Source organism: Anser brachyrhynchus (genome assembly GCF_964034855.1).
Source record: "Anser brachyrhynchus genome assembly, chromosome: 1".
NCBI lineage: Eukaryota > Metazoa > Chordata > Aves > Anseriformes > Anatidae > Anser > Anser brachyrhynchus.
The window spans coordinates 124,513,281-124,530,421 of NC_137694.1; the positions used below are offsets into that span (position 1 = coordinate 124,513,281).

Sequence of the window (17,141 nt, forward strand, 5' to 3'; positions counted from 1 at the left end):
CAGAAGTGGTGGAAGTAGCATTTTATTTCTTTGTATTACAGGTTGCATTGAATGTCAAGCCACTTACAGATATTCAGGAAAAAGAACAATAAACCCAAATGAACAATAAGCACAAATGTATAAAGATTAAATTCTCTTAAATTAATTCTTCTTTTTAAGTAGAATTAAAAAACCGTCTGATGCAAGAAACACCGCCATCCCAGATTGGCATTCATAAGTGTGTTCTGTTAGAGTAACTCAAAAAATATTACTTGAAAGATGAATTCAGGCTACATGGATTAGTTGCTACCACCTATAACGCATACTGTCTTTAGGAATTAAAACTATCAGGAAGATAGGTTGAAAGTCCAATATTGACTAGTATTAGAAATAATTTTTTTTATTTCTATACTAATGTAGAAAGGGCAGTCAGCTGTGATATTCATAGACTATGCTCTGAAGAGCTACAGAGGACATTGTGCACACGTCAAAACCTACCTAGACTGAAAATGAAAAGAGAATAACAAAATGAAATCCAGGAAGGGAAGGACATCCATCTATATAGCTTGAAATTGGAATCAGTTGAAGAAATCTGGGGATGTATTTAAAGACCTGGGAAGTTATCAGCAGTACATTAAACATTGTTTTGCTTCGTGGCCTGTAAAAATAAGCATGTTAAATTTTAAGCTGAATGTCCAACTCCAGCATGTCACAGTGTAGGGAGTGATACTGCTTTTGAATAAGGAATATAATTCTGGGTATCAGTGCCATGAGGATAACAACAAATTGGAGGAATGCAGAACAAGATGACAAGAGCGAACTGGATGCTGAAGGCTTTGGTTTATGAGAAAAGTTCAAAGAGCTGAATAAACAATGAATACAGAAAAGGAGAGAATTTCTGTGCTTGGGTGAACCGAAATGTAGTTGAACATCACAGGATAGAAATTAAAATCAATGTTTAGTCTAAATATCATCAAAGCCATTTGAAGATTAAGCTTTGATCATGTTGCAAAGTAGTTTTCTAAAACAAATAAAGCTTTTATTTTGGACTTCTGAAACAAAGCAATAAAATTTAGTAGTAATTAATTTTCACTCACCTGGAGATAGATTTGTTTTGATTATGATATTTTCCAAGCTTTTGATACTCAGAGATGTTTTAAAAGAGGCATCAAGACTTCATAGCATTCATTTTGAATGCATTTTAAAGAAGCATGCCTTAAACAAATCGTATCACAGCTCTTTGTAAACAGATCTCAGATGAAATGTCTTGTGTTCCTATATGCCTTTTATTGTTGCTTTTTTTTTTCTTCAGTTTAACCTCTTGACAGTTCTTAGCATTTCCTAAGTAGCGCAGGACCTCCGTGCTCCTTGCACAGCTGACTGTTGGTGCTGAAAGCTGTTTGATTTCCATAGAGGGAAATTCTGCTGAATACCTGATGATTGCTGTCCTTAAGGAGTTTTTCTTTCCTTTAAATCTGTGAGGTTTCCCATCCATTCCTCCTTTACTTTGCTGCTCCCAGCAAATTCACAACTACTGCAGCTGCTTCAAACAGCTGCTGTGCTAACTCAAAACAGATGTCAAAGCCAGAGGTCTGACATTTAGTGGAAATCTACTATTAAATACCACCTCAGTGGTTTATTTGACCCTGGTAGATAATGGGCCACAGAGGAAAACATTTTCACACTGTATTTGTGCCCAAGCTACTAAATCTCCAGGGAATTAGTTCACAGTTAGAAAGTAAGATTGGCAGGACAGTATTTTTAAACCCAAATTCATCTCTTCTGCAGCATTGAGGATAAACAAGTTGTATAGTTTCAGTTGGATCTTATGGTGAACCAGACTGTTTTGTGGTTACAGTTTTGTGGCAAATGCTTTTTATGAATGAAACCCAGAGGTGAATTTAGGGACAGAAATTCTCGAGTTACTGAACTCAGTGAGAGAGCTCCCCATGATTTCAGTGCAGAGCCCTTGCTTGTGGAAGTGGGAGCAGTGAGGTGGTTAGAAATGCGACCGTGATGGTCTATGTCTAGCTAAATGTCCCTGACATCACATGGAAACCTTTGGAGAGGGATCAGCACTCACCGTAATTATTTAGCTTGGTGCTGCTTAATACAGATGTTGTCTTGTGCAGTGAAATTACAGGATCTCACAACAATAAGTAAATGGCACTAAGGAGGTTTTGTTTTATTTTTATTTCATTCACATCAAAGCATGCCAGACACATTCTCTTCTCTCAGTCTTGCATCAGCCAGGCTCTGTCACTCTGTTGTGAACGGGACTAACGTAAGTGGGACTAGTAACTTTGATCACTGCAAATAATGGAGTTTCTTTTATTCTGGCAGCAAAACGTCTCATGACTCAGGTTTTTCTTTCCTGATTTACTGAATCACAAGAAGAATACACTGGAGTAATTACACTGCACAGACTTCTGGAAATACTCTCCTAGTTGAGCTAGCCTGGCCTCTTCTGGAGTGTATCCCCTTCCTCTGTGCTGTGGTGTAGATATGGTATATATACCACAGCAGTTAGCCCAGGTGGCTGAGATTCCTTATCCCTCTGTGATTCTGTAGCTTCCTGATCTCTGCCTGTGGCAGAGTGCTGTACTGTAGTGGCTGAGCTGCTCTGCAGAGTTCTGCAGTAGTGATGGGGAGGGCTCGACCTTATCTGATTTTTAATACTCAGTCCTGATGTAAACTGAGGATACGTTAATGAATGACACAAAACTTCAATCAACTTTTTTTTTTTTTAAATACTGTTTGCAGGTCTCTCCCCTCTGCAGCCTGCCCTTCTCCTGCATTGTGTCTGAGAGGAGCAGTGCAGTAGTGCTCTGTGCTTTGATGTGAAACTGCATAGGTGCATGAAGTTGTCATTAGTGCCTGTGCTTTCAGGTTTGATTTGGTAGTTCTCTGTATAACTTTGTGGGTGATGCAATGTCATGTAGATTTCCAAAAAAGGAGAAAAAAAGATGACTCCTTTATTTTGGGAGGGGAGGAAATCTTGAATTGGGCAGGAGCAATACGTATCAGGCACCCGTGCATTGTGTCAGTATTGTGATGTCTCAAAGAATACAAATTTTCAGAACTGTATATATTTGTATACAAAGAAGAAAATAAAGTAAAATCCATTAAATCCTTTTTAATCTTCTTCCAAAAGAAATTAGCTTTTACTGTAGTAGCATTACTCTTTGTTGCATTCAAGAAATTCTAGGGTGATCGCTCACCAGCAGCTTAGTGTGTAGCAGAGCTCTCCCAGTTACCTTTAAGTCCATTCCTTTTCAGGTAGAATCCAGTCTTTCCTTCTCACATAGATACTTAAACTAGGCACTGAATAGCCACAAATTTAGATGCTCGTGCAGACAGGGTAGGCATCTCTTAAAAGCTCCAAAAGGATCTAGCATTTTGATGTAGGCAGTTCTTCCTCTCCTCTTACCCAAGCCTCCCTCATGCTCCAGGACTTTCTCACACCCGTGCTGCAGTTTCTGGAGGTCTCAGGAAGACCACTGACTGATCTAAACCTTGGAGCTCTTCCTAAGAATAAGATCAAAGTGTGCAAAGGGTTTTATATCTTCATTGTCAAGGCTTTTCTGTTACACGATTTCTGTCAGTGAGGGGTTCTCTTCTTCCCTCCTAGGAGGCATTTTTGAGCATTTGTGGCTCCCGATACAGACACCCGAGTAGGTTGCAGGGTGTGTAGGGACTCAGTTGTCGTCTTGCTGAGTTAGGCAGGCCTGCAAGGCAGGCTGAGTGGACTGCAGCTGGGTCTTTGGTGGGTTTTAGCCACAGAAGTCCCATAGCGAGGACCTAGGTGGAAAGGAACAGACCTTTCATTAATAAAGCTGTCTAGTCAGAATAGCATGAAATTCCACAGGGAGGTAACAGCCTGTGAAGAAACAGGATGGATAAAACTATGGTAAGTCCTCAAAACTGAAGCTACACCTCTGCCAGCAGTCAAGCTTGCCCTAGTACCTCTGTGCGGCACCGTCTGTGTGCAGTACAGATTTAATCTGAGTCAGGGCTCCCCTTAAGTCCAGAATAAAATCCCACATCCAGAACATGACCTAGAATCTAATATTACTGCCGTTTTTATTATCATTTCTGATAGTAAGTATGTTATAAGGAAGAGGGAGAAGGGAAGGAAGGGAATAAAACCTTTTCTGTTCTATAAATGATAACCTTCACTGTGAAGGCCCTTCACAGGTTATGCCAGCCTTTTCTGTCACTTTAATTTTGTGTTTGAATAGTGGCTCCAATCTGTGACTGGTCAGTGATGCCACTCACTGTCTCTCTGTCCTCTCCTCCTCCCCATTACCTTCTTTGTTCAGCTTTTCTCTGTTGCTGACCCTTGTTCTCCTCCTTGTAAAATACCTGCAAAGTTATTTATCATCTTCTATCCCTGCCCTTTATGCAGGCCACAACACCTACAAAAAAACTCAACAGCAATTAGGTCACTGTTATGCTGACTGGTGTGTTCTCTCTCACACAGCTTTCTCTCTCCCGGTTGTCTCGTACATTGTTTACAATTACATTTTTTACAGCAGCTCTGGGACAAAGATCATCCTCTTTCTTGAACAGCATCTACCTCACAGATTCTCTTGCCTAAGACTTACAGTCTGGTGGTACCAGTGCTCCCAGTAATGCACCAGTGGCAGTGGAGCACTGCTTGTGGAGGCAGCGAGTGCTTTATTGTCACTTGGTGTGCTTTTATTGTCACATACAGGGTGTGTGTGTGGGGGGGCTGTTCCTGCTGTCAGTTTTCACCTGGCTTTCTTTTTTAAAACAAGTGCACTACACTAAGTGATTGAGAAGAATCTGTTTGATCAAAGAATGGCTTCTGTACAACTTCATAAGAGGCATCTTTTCAGCTAAAGTCATTATTGCCTGCTCCGTTTTGTTCTTGCAGCTTAAAATTGTTGAGAAACTCTCCCTTTTTTTACCCTTTACTTGATTTTTTTCCCTTCTTTGTGCCTCTGCTCCCCCCATTTTTACAATGCATGCAAATCAATTTGCTAGAAATATCATCTGTAGTACATTTATCTTGAACATGAGAATAGTGATACTGCAGCCTAATAGCTTGAGAGGTAAAGTAAGTGTGTGAACATGTGTATATATGAATGTATATGCAGATATATATGTAGGCAGTAATAAAATGTAATGTGTCTGGATAAATTAATTTTGAAGTTGGGAAGCATGATTTTACCACCAATACTAATTAGCAAAAGTACTCAAATTGATGAAATTTGCATGCCCAGAATGTGAATTTAGATTTTCTCTGTCATCCTTATCCTCAACTGAAGGGGTTGTATGTCAGTTTTAGTGGTTTTCTCAAGTGTTTTTGCTAAGTTAAAACCAAACAGCAGATTACAGAACTCTCCTTGAATAAATCAGCCCAGAATCGTCAGTGGATTTCAATGTACTTGCAATCTTTGTTTAAAGCAGAAATGCAGTTATTTAATATTAAATTCCTAAATCAAAACTGAAGTGTCTCTTACAGTGTAAAAAGTATATTCGCGTGTGTTGTTGTGTTTTGGTTTTTTTTTTCTGATATTTCTTCCACTTCCTCTCTCTGTTCCTAAAGGAAGAAATGCCCCTGGAAAGCCAGTGAGAGAGGTTAGTGAGATGCAAGCTCACTGCCATGGCTTCTGTTTGTCACATCTTGCTTTCTGTGCCCAGCATGTGTGTGACAGCAGCACGGGTTCGCTTGGTTTTGTTGAAGAGCGGGGATTGTCTTCTTGTCGTTTTGGTTTTGTTTGATTTTGCTGAGTGCATTCCCCATGTGTGCTCTAACAGTACCGTACCTCTCAACTCTCCACGGAGACAGTGTTAGCCCAGAGACGTGCCTTCTCTTACATCCTCCCAGAGATGGAAATTCAGGAATGGGGAGGAGGAAACAGTGCATTGAAATTAAACCTTTGTATGAAAAATGTGTGCAGTGAATAATGCTGCTGCCATTGACTTATATTCTGCCATTCTCGTGTGTGAACAAAACAGCAAGACCCATGTCTCTTGCTGTTCTGCTTACATACTTAGGATTTTATTTGCATACGTGTGCCAGTATACCAACCATGTAATGAAATATTTTCTTTCCTTTTTCCTTAAAACAGTGAGAGTTGAGAGGTATAAGAGATTGGGGTGTGTTAATGTACTGATGTACTGTTGCACAGTGAAGAATGTTACTAACACTCGCCAGCTCCACAGCGTTGTATTCAGCGATGTAAACGGGCAGCGGCTTTCACTGCACTTTGGATGTGGTTGGTTTGATGCAGAACAGATTTCAGAATTTGTACGTTGCTGCTTGTTCACAGAGGAAAATGTTTTGCGCCGTGTTGTCACAGCACCTTTTAAAGGATTTCCAGCGAGCCTTTATTTTCCCTCTTCAAAGCTGCTCTTCACTCTCCAACCAGAGACAACGTTTGCAAGATGAATTCCTAGGGAACGTTATTAATAAAGATAAAATATTCAGAGACTGCCCGAGTGCAATTGCAGGTAGCTGTGAAATGACCTTTCCTGTACAGATGTTCAGCGTGGATGAGGCTGAACCCAGTTTGCAAGCACCCGCTGTCACAGCGGGGCGGGCTCACGAGGAGGCACTACGCTGGGGTTTTGAGTCGGGCTGCTCTGAGCCCCCGGCCAGCCACACGCTGCTCCAGAGAAGCTAGGATTTGTTCTGCCACTGTGCCCTGAAGTACAGTGGTTCTCTGCGTATGCAGCTTGCACGGGTCCAGCTGTTTTGAGGAGTGAGATCCTCAGTGCAGATGAAGTCTGTCCTGAAATGTCAGATCCTTTCATATGGATCAAAAAAGGGTGCTTGGCATGTCTTCAGACTGCACCAGTTCAGAAATTGCATGGAACTGATTTCGTATTCAGCCCCTCACGTTCGGTCTGAGAGTTGTTCTTCAACTGAGCAAAGCAGGTTGTTGATTTCCATTATCCTGGTTCACGTTTATTCATACTGTTCAGAAAAAAGAAAAGGTTCTGCTGCTGAGGACATTTGCTACAATTAAAAATATAAAAGGTTAGAAAAATGGGCATGTTTTTACCTGATCTGATTCCAGCAGCATAACCCTAAAAATGTTGACTTCTTCGGTGAATTGCTTACTGCTCTCCAGTGGTATTTGTGCTCACTGGCATTGCCAGAGGGTGCTTAGTAACTTGCAGACCTGAATATAAAACACAATTCTGCGTGCCCGTGAAGTATATGAGCTAAGTTACAGAACAGCTTTTGCTTTATGCGTGAACCCATTTGTGCAACGTCAGATCATGCAGTTTTAAACCCACTAGGCCAGGTTTTGATCCCATTACTCACATTAGGTATTGTCTTTGTGTGTAATCCCATGGATTTCATGGCATTACTCGATATGAATAAGGGTATCAAAATCCACGCTACCAAGAGGAAGGATTTCTCTTTGGTGGGGGAAGGGTTACAAATCTGGGCTGCTGAAAAGAAACTGCATTGTGCTGGGGTTTCTTAATTTACGTTCTGTCCACTCTTTGGAGTCTGAATGCTCCACATTTATTTCTGTGACAAGCTGTACTGTGAGATTGATATTCAATTACTGCGCCCTCACCCAAGGGCCTTAATTCCAGTATAGCCTCTAAAGCAAATTCAGCAGGTACGAGGCACATCATTCTGTGTGCAACCAAAAATGATGTAGCTAGTGTCTGCAGAAAGAGGAATCTCCTGCTTTCAAAGCAAATGCACCTGTATTAGTATTCCCTCCATTTTATGTCTAAGCTGACACTGTCCATGCCCATGTTGAGTGTTATTGCTGCATTTCAAAGACTGTGCTAGTAGTTTTCTTAAATAACGTCTTCCAACCTTTCAGTGCCTGAAGCATGGATAAAACTTCTTCAGCTTTAATGTGAAAAAAAAAGAAGAATGGAATTAATGCCTTCTTTTGTGGAGTCGTATGAAAAATATTAATAATAATGAGTGGGAAGCTATGATATATATTTTTCTAAGTGCTTTGGGGACAGTACTTTTCTCATTTGCTTCTTAATTAAAAATGTCAGTGTCTTACTTTTCAATCTCACAAAGGACAAGAAAGCAAGTATTCAATAAGAAAAAGCAGAGCTATATAGAAACAGTGCATTTGAGCTCTTAGAAGAGGGTGTATTTGTTACAGGTAGAGTACCAAGAAATTACTGCGTATGTTGTTTTCAACTACTTGCAGTCTTTATTGTCCTACTGCCACTCCCATGTGCAAGAGAAGCAAAATCCTAACTGCCCCATAGCACTTATCCCGGATATTTTTCCCTGCATCAGTCAAAAGGTTGCTCAGGTCATGAGAGCCACAGGAAAGGGGCTCAGAAACCAGAGTGCCCCAGAGCAAGGGCAGCCTGCTCCAGGTCGGTGCTGCCTGCCCGCAGCCCGGCTGGCTGCCTGCAGAGGATTCGCGGAAAACCTGTGAAATGCCGTACTCCGCTGTGCGGGTCACTTTGCAGCGGGTGAGGAGTCATGAATCTAAATTAGACCACCTGTCCAGTCTGCCTCTGGTTCCATTGCAAGGAGGCGTAAGGTAAAAAAAGAAGGACTTTTATCTTTTATTTTGTGCTGCAAAACTGCTCTTGGGCTGGTGATGTCCTTAACGCTGAGGTAGTTTGCATGGTGAGCACCTCTCAACGTGTAATGCAAAGCAGTGCGAGGTCCTTAAAAAGCCCAAACCCAAAGCATGGTAGACATCATTAAATAAATACAGAAGCACCTAAAGTGACTGCGTGTTGGAAGGCTTGATTTTGGCAGCTTCAGAAAGACTTAACGTGGAAGCTGGTAGGCTCGGTGTGGACGCCCGCCCCCATTAGGGATGGCCACAGGGTGCGGAGCTGGCAGGAGGACGTGTGTAGCAGCCCCCGGGCCCCCCGGCTCAGAGCTCTGCTGTTTGATTCACATCCAAACCACATCCGAACCGCTGGCAGTGTGGTGGTGCCTGGCTGAGGTTCGTGGCGAGTGGCAGGAGCAGAGCGGCGCTGCCTGTCTGCGCTGCTGCCCCGCGTCCTCCCCTCCAGGCGCGGTGCGCTTCACGGCCCAGCTGCTAGCGCGCACTGCAGTCGGCGGAGGGTTAGGATCGTGCCCTGGGTGCTGAGCTCGGATGGCTCAGGAGGAGGCACGCGATTGTTCGGCTTCTCCGCAGAGGAAGTTGTGGCCCGTGATGCAGGGAGAACGTGGAGTTAGGTCTGCGTGATCGCCTCAGCCTCACCCCCTGCAGCTTTTGTGCAGGGAGATCAGACTAAAAGCGTGGTTATTTCACAAATAACAGAGAAATTAATAGAGAAAAGAAGAAAGCATTAGCATACGTTCCTGTAATTTGTATGCATTAAAAGTATTTAATCTAGGGATCTCTGGATCCGTTAGGTCTTCTTGGCCTGTGTTGTAGTTGCCTGAGCGATTCAGCATTTTGCACCTACTGTGGCAGACTTCTGGAAGACTTTCATATTTTCTTTTGATTGAAGATTTTTTTGATTTTATATTTTCTTTCTAGGTGTAGACTCTTTCTATAAAATCAGCTTGCTTTTGTTATCTTCACAGCTCTGTGTCTGATAGAACAAAATAATATTAACTAATACTATTTTTTTCTGAAGATGGGCTTTAGCAGCTCGAGTTGCTGTAAATCCATGGAAGGGTGATCACTCTTCCTGAGCTGGAAATGAGTGGTGTTGGAGTCCCTGAAAAGTCCTGGAATCCCATCACTGTTCCTAGAAATAACAGATGGCAATGAACCCGAATGAGGGATCATGATCCCACAGGCAGTGTTGCCTCCTGCTGCTGGTTAACACTTTGCAGCTCCCAGCACCCTCCTGTCTGGTGTCTGTGGGCTGCTGCAGGTGAGGAAGAAGCACATTTAAAGCCTGGAGTCTGCTTGAAAGTAGCTTGCAGGGTCAGTATGGATGATTTGTAGGGATGATGCAGGTTACCCAGGTTACACCAGCGTTATTTTGATACGGCCTTGATACCCCATGCTATAAATATACTTAAGCATATCAAAGTTTCTGGAAAGTAGAGCAAAGCAGCGGCAGTGATGTTTCAGTCTACCTGAGAATCTCTCACCTAAAATTACTGCTTTCCTATGACTGTGTCAGATTTTCCCTTTCTGTGGTCAAATTTCCTGGACTGTTCTCAGCCAGAGATCTATAATAGAGGTAGATGAAGATTAAGGACCATTACTAGAATTGCTTATGAAAGTTTATGCTAGCATTTAATTACAGCCTGCCTGGTGCAATGAAGAGATATTATCCCTTCCATCTAAAATAAATGTGGTAGCACACATTTACTTTAAAGTAAGCTATATTTTGACCAAAACTTGGCAGCAATTTTTCATATGCTCTTACTTGACAAGCTGATGAGTAAATTAGAAGGTTTTGCTTAGGATGAATAGATGGCTCTACATTAATGATTTATATATGAAATTACTGTCTGATGCATCTATTTCTCTGTACATTAGTGCAAGTAGATTAGAACCAAGTGTTTCTTTGTATTGATACCAGACACAGTGCCACGCACAGCACAGCTCACTGTGAAGCTGGCAGCTTGTTGAGTAGTTACCATTTAGATGTGACATAATTTTGTGGAGTGAAAGCTACATTCAAAAAAAAAAAAAGTAGTATTTGAGTGTAAAAAGTGGTGGTAGTAGTTCTCTGGGATAAACAAGCTTCTCTGGATATCTCTCAGGTCATCTGTTTTCTATTCCGTACATGCTGGTGAATGTTGACTAACATCACTCCAGGCTCCTGTGCGCTGTCGAAATGCCAACCACAATCCTTGAACATCTGGAAGGGAACGGGCATTTCTTCCAGCTTGTGTTGGCGAGCTTGGTTTGTCCCACAGGGAAGCATCGTTCCTGTTGTTAAAGATGACAGTTGTGGCAGGAGGGACAACAGCAGTAGGTGGGCAATGTTAACAGTCAGGCTCTTGCACCGTATAGGTAGTGACTTGCATGGGAGGTGTATCTGGGATGTCCCGGTCATGTCCTGTCTTCATTTGGGTGCTGCTTTCTCCTGGACCATGGCAAGCACTCAGCGCTTAGGCTAATGCAAAGTGTGCCCGAGAAGCAGAGTTGTGGGCAGACAGTTTTGAGGTTTCAGTGCTTTCCCAAACAAATATTCTACTGCAAGTACTCTCAGGGAGTAAATCAACCCCTCCAGCCACAGCAACGTTGAGCTTTATTGAGTTTTCTTCCCCTGCTAAATACTTCCACTTGCTGGCACTCTGCAGCTTGGGGACTGCTTGAGCTGGAGGTCGCATGCACTTTGCATTTAAATAAATCTTGATTCCATGATTATTTTCTAATGCCTTTTTTAACTCATTTATATGTTTGGCCTCTACATCAGCCTGTGGTGATGAGTTCAGTAATGTAATTATATGCTGTGTGGAATATAATTTCCTTCTGTTTGTTTTAAGACCTTCTGTCTGCTTGTTCCTCCTTGTCCTTGCAAGAAATCTTGAACTGAGTGCTTATCCTTTGGGGTGTCCAGATCTCTGTCATATTCCCTCTGCAGTCATACACTTTCAGGAGGGAGACTCCAGATGGGGTTCAGCTGATCGAACCATATTTCTGTCATGTGAGATGCCAGGGGGCATCTGAGACAGTCGTAGAGGGCGGCAGGACTGAGAGAGGAGACCCACCCTCTTCTGAGCAGCAGCTGGAGTCCAGCTGAACGCCAGGTGCCTCGAATGACGACTTTTGGCAATTCAATCTCCCTACCTTTGAGGCTGTTTAGTCTCTAACGTTGTTGAAGCAATTCCTTGCTGCTGATCAGCATTGCCACCTTTAACTTTCCTTTTGCAACAATGGAAAAATGAGTGTGAGACGAAGTTACAGGTTTCATCTCCAGAATTTTTGTGCTTATTTATCACTTCTGCACAGGAGGTCCACGTGCTGTGGTTATAGCATCTCAGGACTTTACAGTGGTTACCAGTGAGGAAAAATGTGCAAATAAACCACTGCGTAGTAGTTGCTTGGTAATTGCGGCATCTTTGTTTTCATTGGACTGAAAAGCAAAGGGTATCATTAAAAACATGGAATAAACTGCAGACATTGAGCTTGGTCTTTGTTTTAGTTACCTGTGCGGACATCCTGTTGGGACCTCTTGGCTTTAATGATGTAGTTAATTACTGCTGATCTGTTTGTTTCTGTTTTTCTCCTTGATAGAACATTGAGTGGTCAAACACTTTGCAGAACCAGTTGGAAACTTTCCTGTGATGTCATTGGATTTAATCGTGGCTTTTGGTGAACATTTGTTACAATAGTTTCTTCACTACTGGGGTTTTTTTGGAACACAAACATGCTGGCTTACTGTCAACGTAGTTTACACTGGCTGTTTAAGCTAGTATTGCTGTTAAGTGCTTAGCGAAACGGGCAGCTTTTGCTAATGATGACACATGCTTGTCCAGGAGACTGTCTGGTGTAGTCCATTGAGAGTGGTGGTGAGCTGCTCGCAGAGTGATGTTATCTGTACCTGGCCTTTTCTTTTTCATTCTTTTTGCAGTATTTTCTTTCTCATTTAATATCCTCTTCTTTGACTTTCTTTTTCAGGCCACAATGTAGGAAGCCTTTTCCACATGGCAGATGACTTGGGAAGAGCAATGGAAACCTTAGTTACAGTGATGACCGACGACAAGGTGTTAGAATAGCAAGATGTGTTTTACAACTTCAGGCGTCCCGCATGGTTTTTATAATATTCATACTACAAAGAGGATTAGACTGTAAGAGTTTACAAGAAAACAAATCTATATTTTTGTGAAGGGTAGTGGTACTATACTGTAGATTTCAGTAGTTTCCTAAGTCTGTTACTGTTTTGTTAACAATGGCAGGTTTTACACGTCTATGCAATTGTACAAAAATTATAAGAAAACTACATGTAAAATCTTGATAGCTAAATAACTTGCCATTTCTTTATATGGAACGCATTTCGGGTTGTTTAAAAAAATTTATAACAGTTATAAAGAAAGATTGTAAACTAAAGTGTGCTTTATAAAAATAATTGTTTATAGAAACCCCCTTTAAAAAACACAAAAAAAAAAATATTGAGGCAGTGCATTTGTTTAGTATCATTTCAGCTCTGCAGCTGCATCAGAGAGAGATTCATGTTCTGTGTTCTTTTCCTTGCCTGTCAAAAAGAAGGAAAAAAAAAAGTATTTCCTGCAGCAACATCAAAACGGCCAACTTACATTTCTCATTGGTTTTGTCTGACTAGGGCTGGCTTACAAAAAATCTCCTGGACTTCCAGCGAAGGTAGTTATTTCACCTCTTTCCGATAAAATTAACAGTTACAGGAATCACACAGCTAGTTTGCAATAATTAAACGAAAGAGCACATTACATGACAGAGTCTGCAAAAAATGAATGGAAAAAAAAAAAACGGAAAGAAGGAAGGAAAGGAAAGAATTTAATGACTGTCCTATGCGCCGGTGTTTCCTCTGCCGACTAAATTCCTGAATGTTATTAGTAAAGGAACGTAGAAATTGCCTTACCGGATCAAACCTCTGGACCTTACTGTCCGGTACTCTGCTGGCCAGGCCAGCACCCCGTGCTTCACAGAAGCGGGGCACAGCTCTCCCCTGCCGCTGCCACCGTTAGCATCACTTCGCTGCACACGAGAGAAGAAAGGGGGAAGCTCCCTCCTGACCCCATGTGGGCTCAGCTTCTGGCATGAAGCACAAGTAGGTTTCTCACTGAGCATCTTTGCTTGTATAGCGTCCGGTGCTGTTAACGAACACAGAGCTACTCGATCCTCTGGGAAATACAAACGGACCTTTCCGCAATTCTTGTCTCAGCCTGCTACAGCGGCTGGTCCCAAGGAGCTGTAATGCAGCGAGCAACCTTTGGGAAAGGCTGTAGGAGAGTTACTGCTGTTCTTACACGTGTATGGTAATCAGGTGAAGGTAGCCACACTGCTCCATGATATATTTATCATCAAAACAAAGGCCCTGATGCTTTCTCCTTCCCCATTTCTCTCTACAAGTAATACCGCACAATTAACAATAAAGTGAGAAAGAGAGGAACTGACAGAAAAACAGATTAGCCACCTAACTGCAACTCGTGAGAGGTAGGTTTGGGTATGAGGTGCTGTCAGCAAAAGCTTTACCACTTCATTTTCTTAACCAGCTTTTAATTTTATCTTAGAATACATAGAAACACACCGTCTGACTTTATATTGCAAGAGTAAAAATCCGTTACCTCTTCTTGTATGAAGTGTAATTAAACTTGGGAAAGATTTTATTTTGAATGCTAGTTAACATTGAACATGGCTAGTCATGCTATTTCTACCTCACTTTGGTTTTGTGGTGTTCCTGACAATTACGTACAGATAATGTTACATCACCACTCGTCCATTGTGTGAACAGGTCACATCATTTAAAGAATAATGACAATAATTTACAAAGAATAAGTACAATCCCCCCAAGTCTCTGCTTTCATAATAAAGAGCTTTTTTAACACTTTATTACAGTAGGAACCCTCTGTGTTTCTCACGGTCTTTTTTATCAGAAGGTTTAAACTGAGATCTGAGAAAGAGCTGGGTTTCTTCTTTTTTTTTTCCCTTATACATTAAACCTGCTCTTCAGAAAAAAAAAAATGGAGGAAAATGGATTGCACGGTTGTTTTCATCAGGGTTTTGTTTTGTTTGTTTTACTTTATAGATCTTAGTTTTGGAGTGAGTCTGTCAAAAATATTTAAAAAGTTGAAAGCTTTATCGCTGCTTTTTTAAGCATAATTTGGGAATTATTTCATATTCCTTATAATGACAAAGTATTAAACTGTAAAACATAATCAGTGTAATTGAATACATAAATACCATATGGCATGTTATTTCATTGTTACTCAGTACTGGGTTATTACTTGGATATCATAATATATTGTGTTTTAACACCAACACTGTAACATTTACTAATTATTTTTATAAACTTCAGTTTTACTGCATTTTTCACAACATATCAAATTTCACCAAATATATGCCTTACTATTGTATTATATACTGCTTTACTGTGTATATCAATAAAGCACGCAATTATGTTATAAAACGTGTCATGTTTTTTACTGAGGTTCTGCAGCCGTCTGGAGCAGCTCCCCTCCGGTGGCCCTGCCTCACGTCCTGCATCTGCAGCATCCTGGTGCCGGCGGCGCCGGGCCTCGGCTCTGTACGCAGAGTGCCCACGTAGCACTCAGGACTTGGTTGGGAGAGGACGAGAGGCTCCTCCTGGTTTTGTTCTTTCTCCCCATCAGTATTTTGGGCAAAGCAGAAGCCACTCGAAGCATGCAAGCTGTTCTGCGGGACCGGTGTGCGCTGCTTCAGAGGCGGATGAAATTCAGCGCAATCCACAGGCGGTTTTGCTCGGTGAAGCGGAGGCAAGATTCAAATGTTGCCATTTCCTCAGTCTAATGCCTAAGTGGCCTCGCTGCCACCAGGCACAATACTAACAACCCCCTCTTCTTTAGGGCTCTGGGAAGTGTGTGTTCCCATCAGAGAGGCTGCTCACATGGGTCCCATCTCATATCTAAGAAATAAGGACGTGTAGGTTTTCATACCCAGACTCCACTCAGTTGTATCACGATTCTGCCTTTGAGCTACCTTTCAGTGGCAGAAATAATATAATTGACAACAATAAAATAAAAAGACCAAAAAAAAGAAGCATATCTTTGCACATACTTTTGATAATACCATGAAGGAGGAGGTATGAATTTCCTCATTTCATTAATTTGAGGAAATAAATATGCATCCCACATCTACTCTTCCAGACTCGAGTTACTCTGGATTCACTCCTACATACATACATCAGTCGATGAGTGCTTTGCTGTACTTGAGTCTCATCCAAATGTTAGCAATCCATGAGGCACAGCAGCCATCAGTGACGAGGTATCTCCTATTAATTTGGTTTAAGGAAAAGGGAGGCTGGTTTTCTCCCTGTCGCCAGTGCTGAGGTTGGTTGTGCATCAGGAGACACCGCTGGCTTTTAAGCCCGGCGGTGAGCCCGAGGTGTAAGGTCTGTGAACGGTACAGAGGGGTGCGTGAGCGGGGAAGAAGAGGCGCTGAACGCTGCCTCGTTCCTTTGCTGCACCAGGAGGAGCAGGGAAAGGCAAAACCACATGTGCATGGCCTGACCCGCCTTCCCTGAGCTACGTCTGCTGCGGGAAATGCAAACCCGGGCCCTGCCGAGAGCTCAGTGCATGCTGTCAGCCGCTTCTCCCAGGCCTCGCACCGGTCATGCTGATGGGCTGGCACAACGTGCGTGAAGAGACGGCTGCTGCAGCTCCTAGAGGCAGCATGTGCAGGCTGCCCATCACCTTCATCGATTTCCCCGCTCCCGCAGCTCCACTATTTACAAGCCCACCCATCCCATTGATAAAACCTGGCATTTCTGAATGCCTCTTAAAAACATTCTCCTTATGTGTTTTTTTAGGCTTATTTAGCTAATTTGTAGGCTTATTTAGCTCACTTTTAGACTTATTTGCTCATTTTAAGTTAACAGTTCAATGTGCTTTCTTCACTTTTGGGGAGAAAGGAAGATGATTATTCTTTAATTTTGGCTGCTGTGCTCAATGTGCTGCCATTTGCCAGTAAACTTCACAGACCTTCCTGTACCTTCTGGATAGCTAGACAGGCTGAGGCCACACTAGCCAGCTCAGCGGTCTGATGGGGCACCTGTATGGAAATCCCCCAGGCATCCCAGAGGGTCATCTCTCACTCCTGGGCAAGGGGAAGCAGCCCTGGGGCACGGGGTCTGGCAGGAGCCCATGGCCATCCCTGCTGAGGGTGCCCATCCCTCACACCCCTTCCCACGTTGCGGTGTGGAGTGTGCGCGGCCGCAGGCAGCCTGCGCCCGTGGTATGCTGAACAATACCGACAGGTGAAATTTACTTCACACTGTCAGCTGGCACACCAAATCCCAGTCAGTCCTCCCCCACCAGCTCACACTCCACTCAGAGATGTCCCTGGGAGTTTGTTTTAGCTCCGAGCAAGCGGATCAGCTCACCAGAGAGTGCCGAGACTGCAAGAAAGACGGGGCTGCCTGCAACAACTGAGGCGCAGCGCCTCTGTACTGCAATCCCCCTGAGCTGGTAGTGCTGCTTACCAGCTAAGTACGATGATTACAGCATATATTTAGTGGCTCATAGTCCTGAAAACCTGGTGAAAAAGCACTTGTGGTTAAGGGAGGGATGAGATTTAAGGAGA

General features: G+C 42.7%; 1 protein-coding gene across 30 annotated transcripts in view; it reads left to right on the plus strand.

Annotated features, from left to right (window-relative positions):
- The window catches only part of DMD (dystrophin), a 1,241,121-nt gene extending 1,226,130 nt beyond the window's left edge, over positions 1-14,991 (plus strand). For 25 of the 30 annotated variants that reach the window (XM_080576230.1, XM_080576221.1, XM_080576219.1 and 22 more), the window contains one exon: positions 12,507-14,991. In XM_080576230.1, the coding sequence (XP_080432356.1) occupies positions 12,507-12,604 (98 nt within the window). In that variant the 3' untranslated portion in view covers positions 12,605-14,991. Of the gene's footprint in view, positions 1-5,554; positions 5,587-12,506 lie in introns of all 30 variants that reach the window. The other 5 variants (XM_080576246.1, XM_080576249.1, XM_080576244.1 and 2 more) reach the window with 1 other exon arrangement.
- The last annotated feature ends 2,150 nt before the right edge of the window (positions 14,992-17,141 follow it).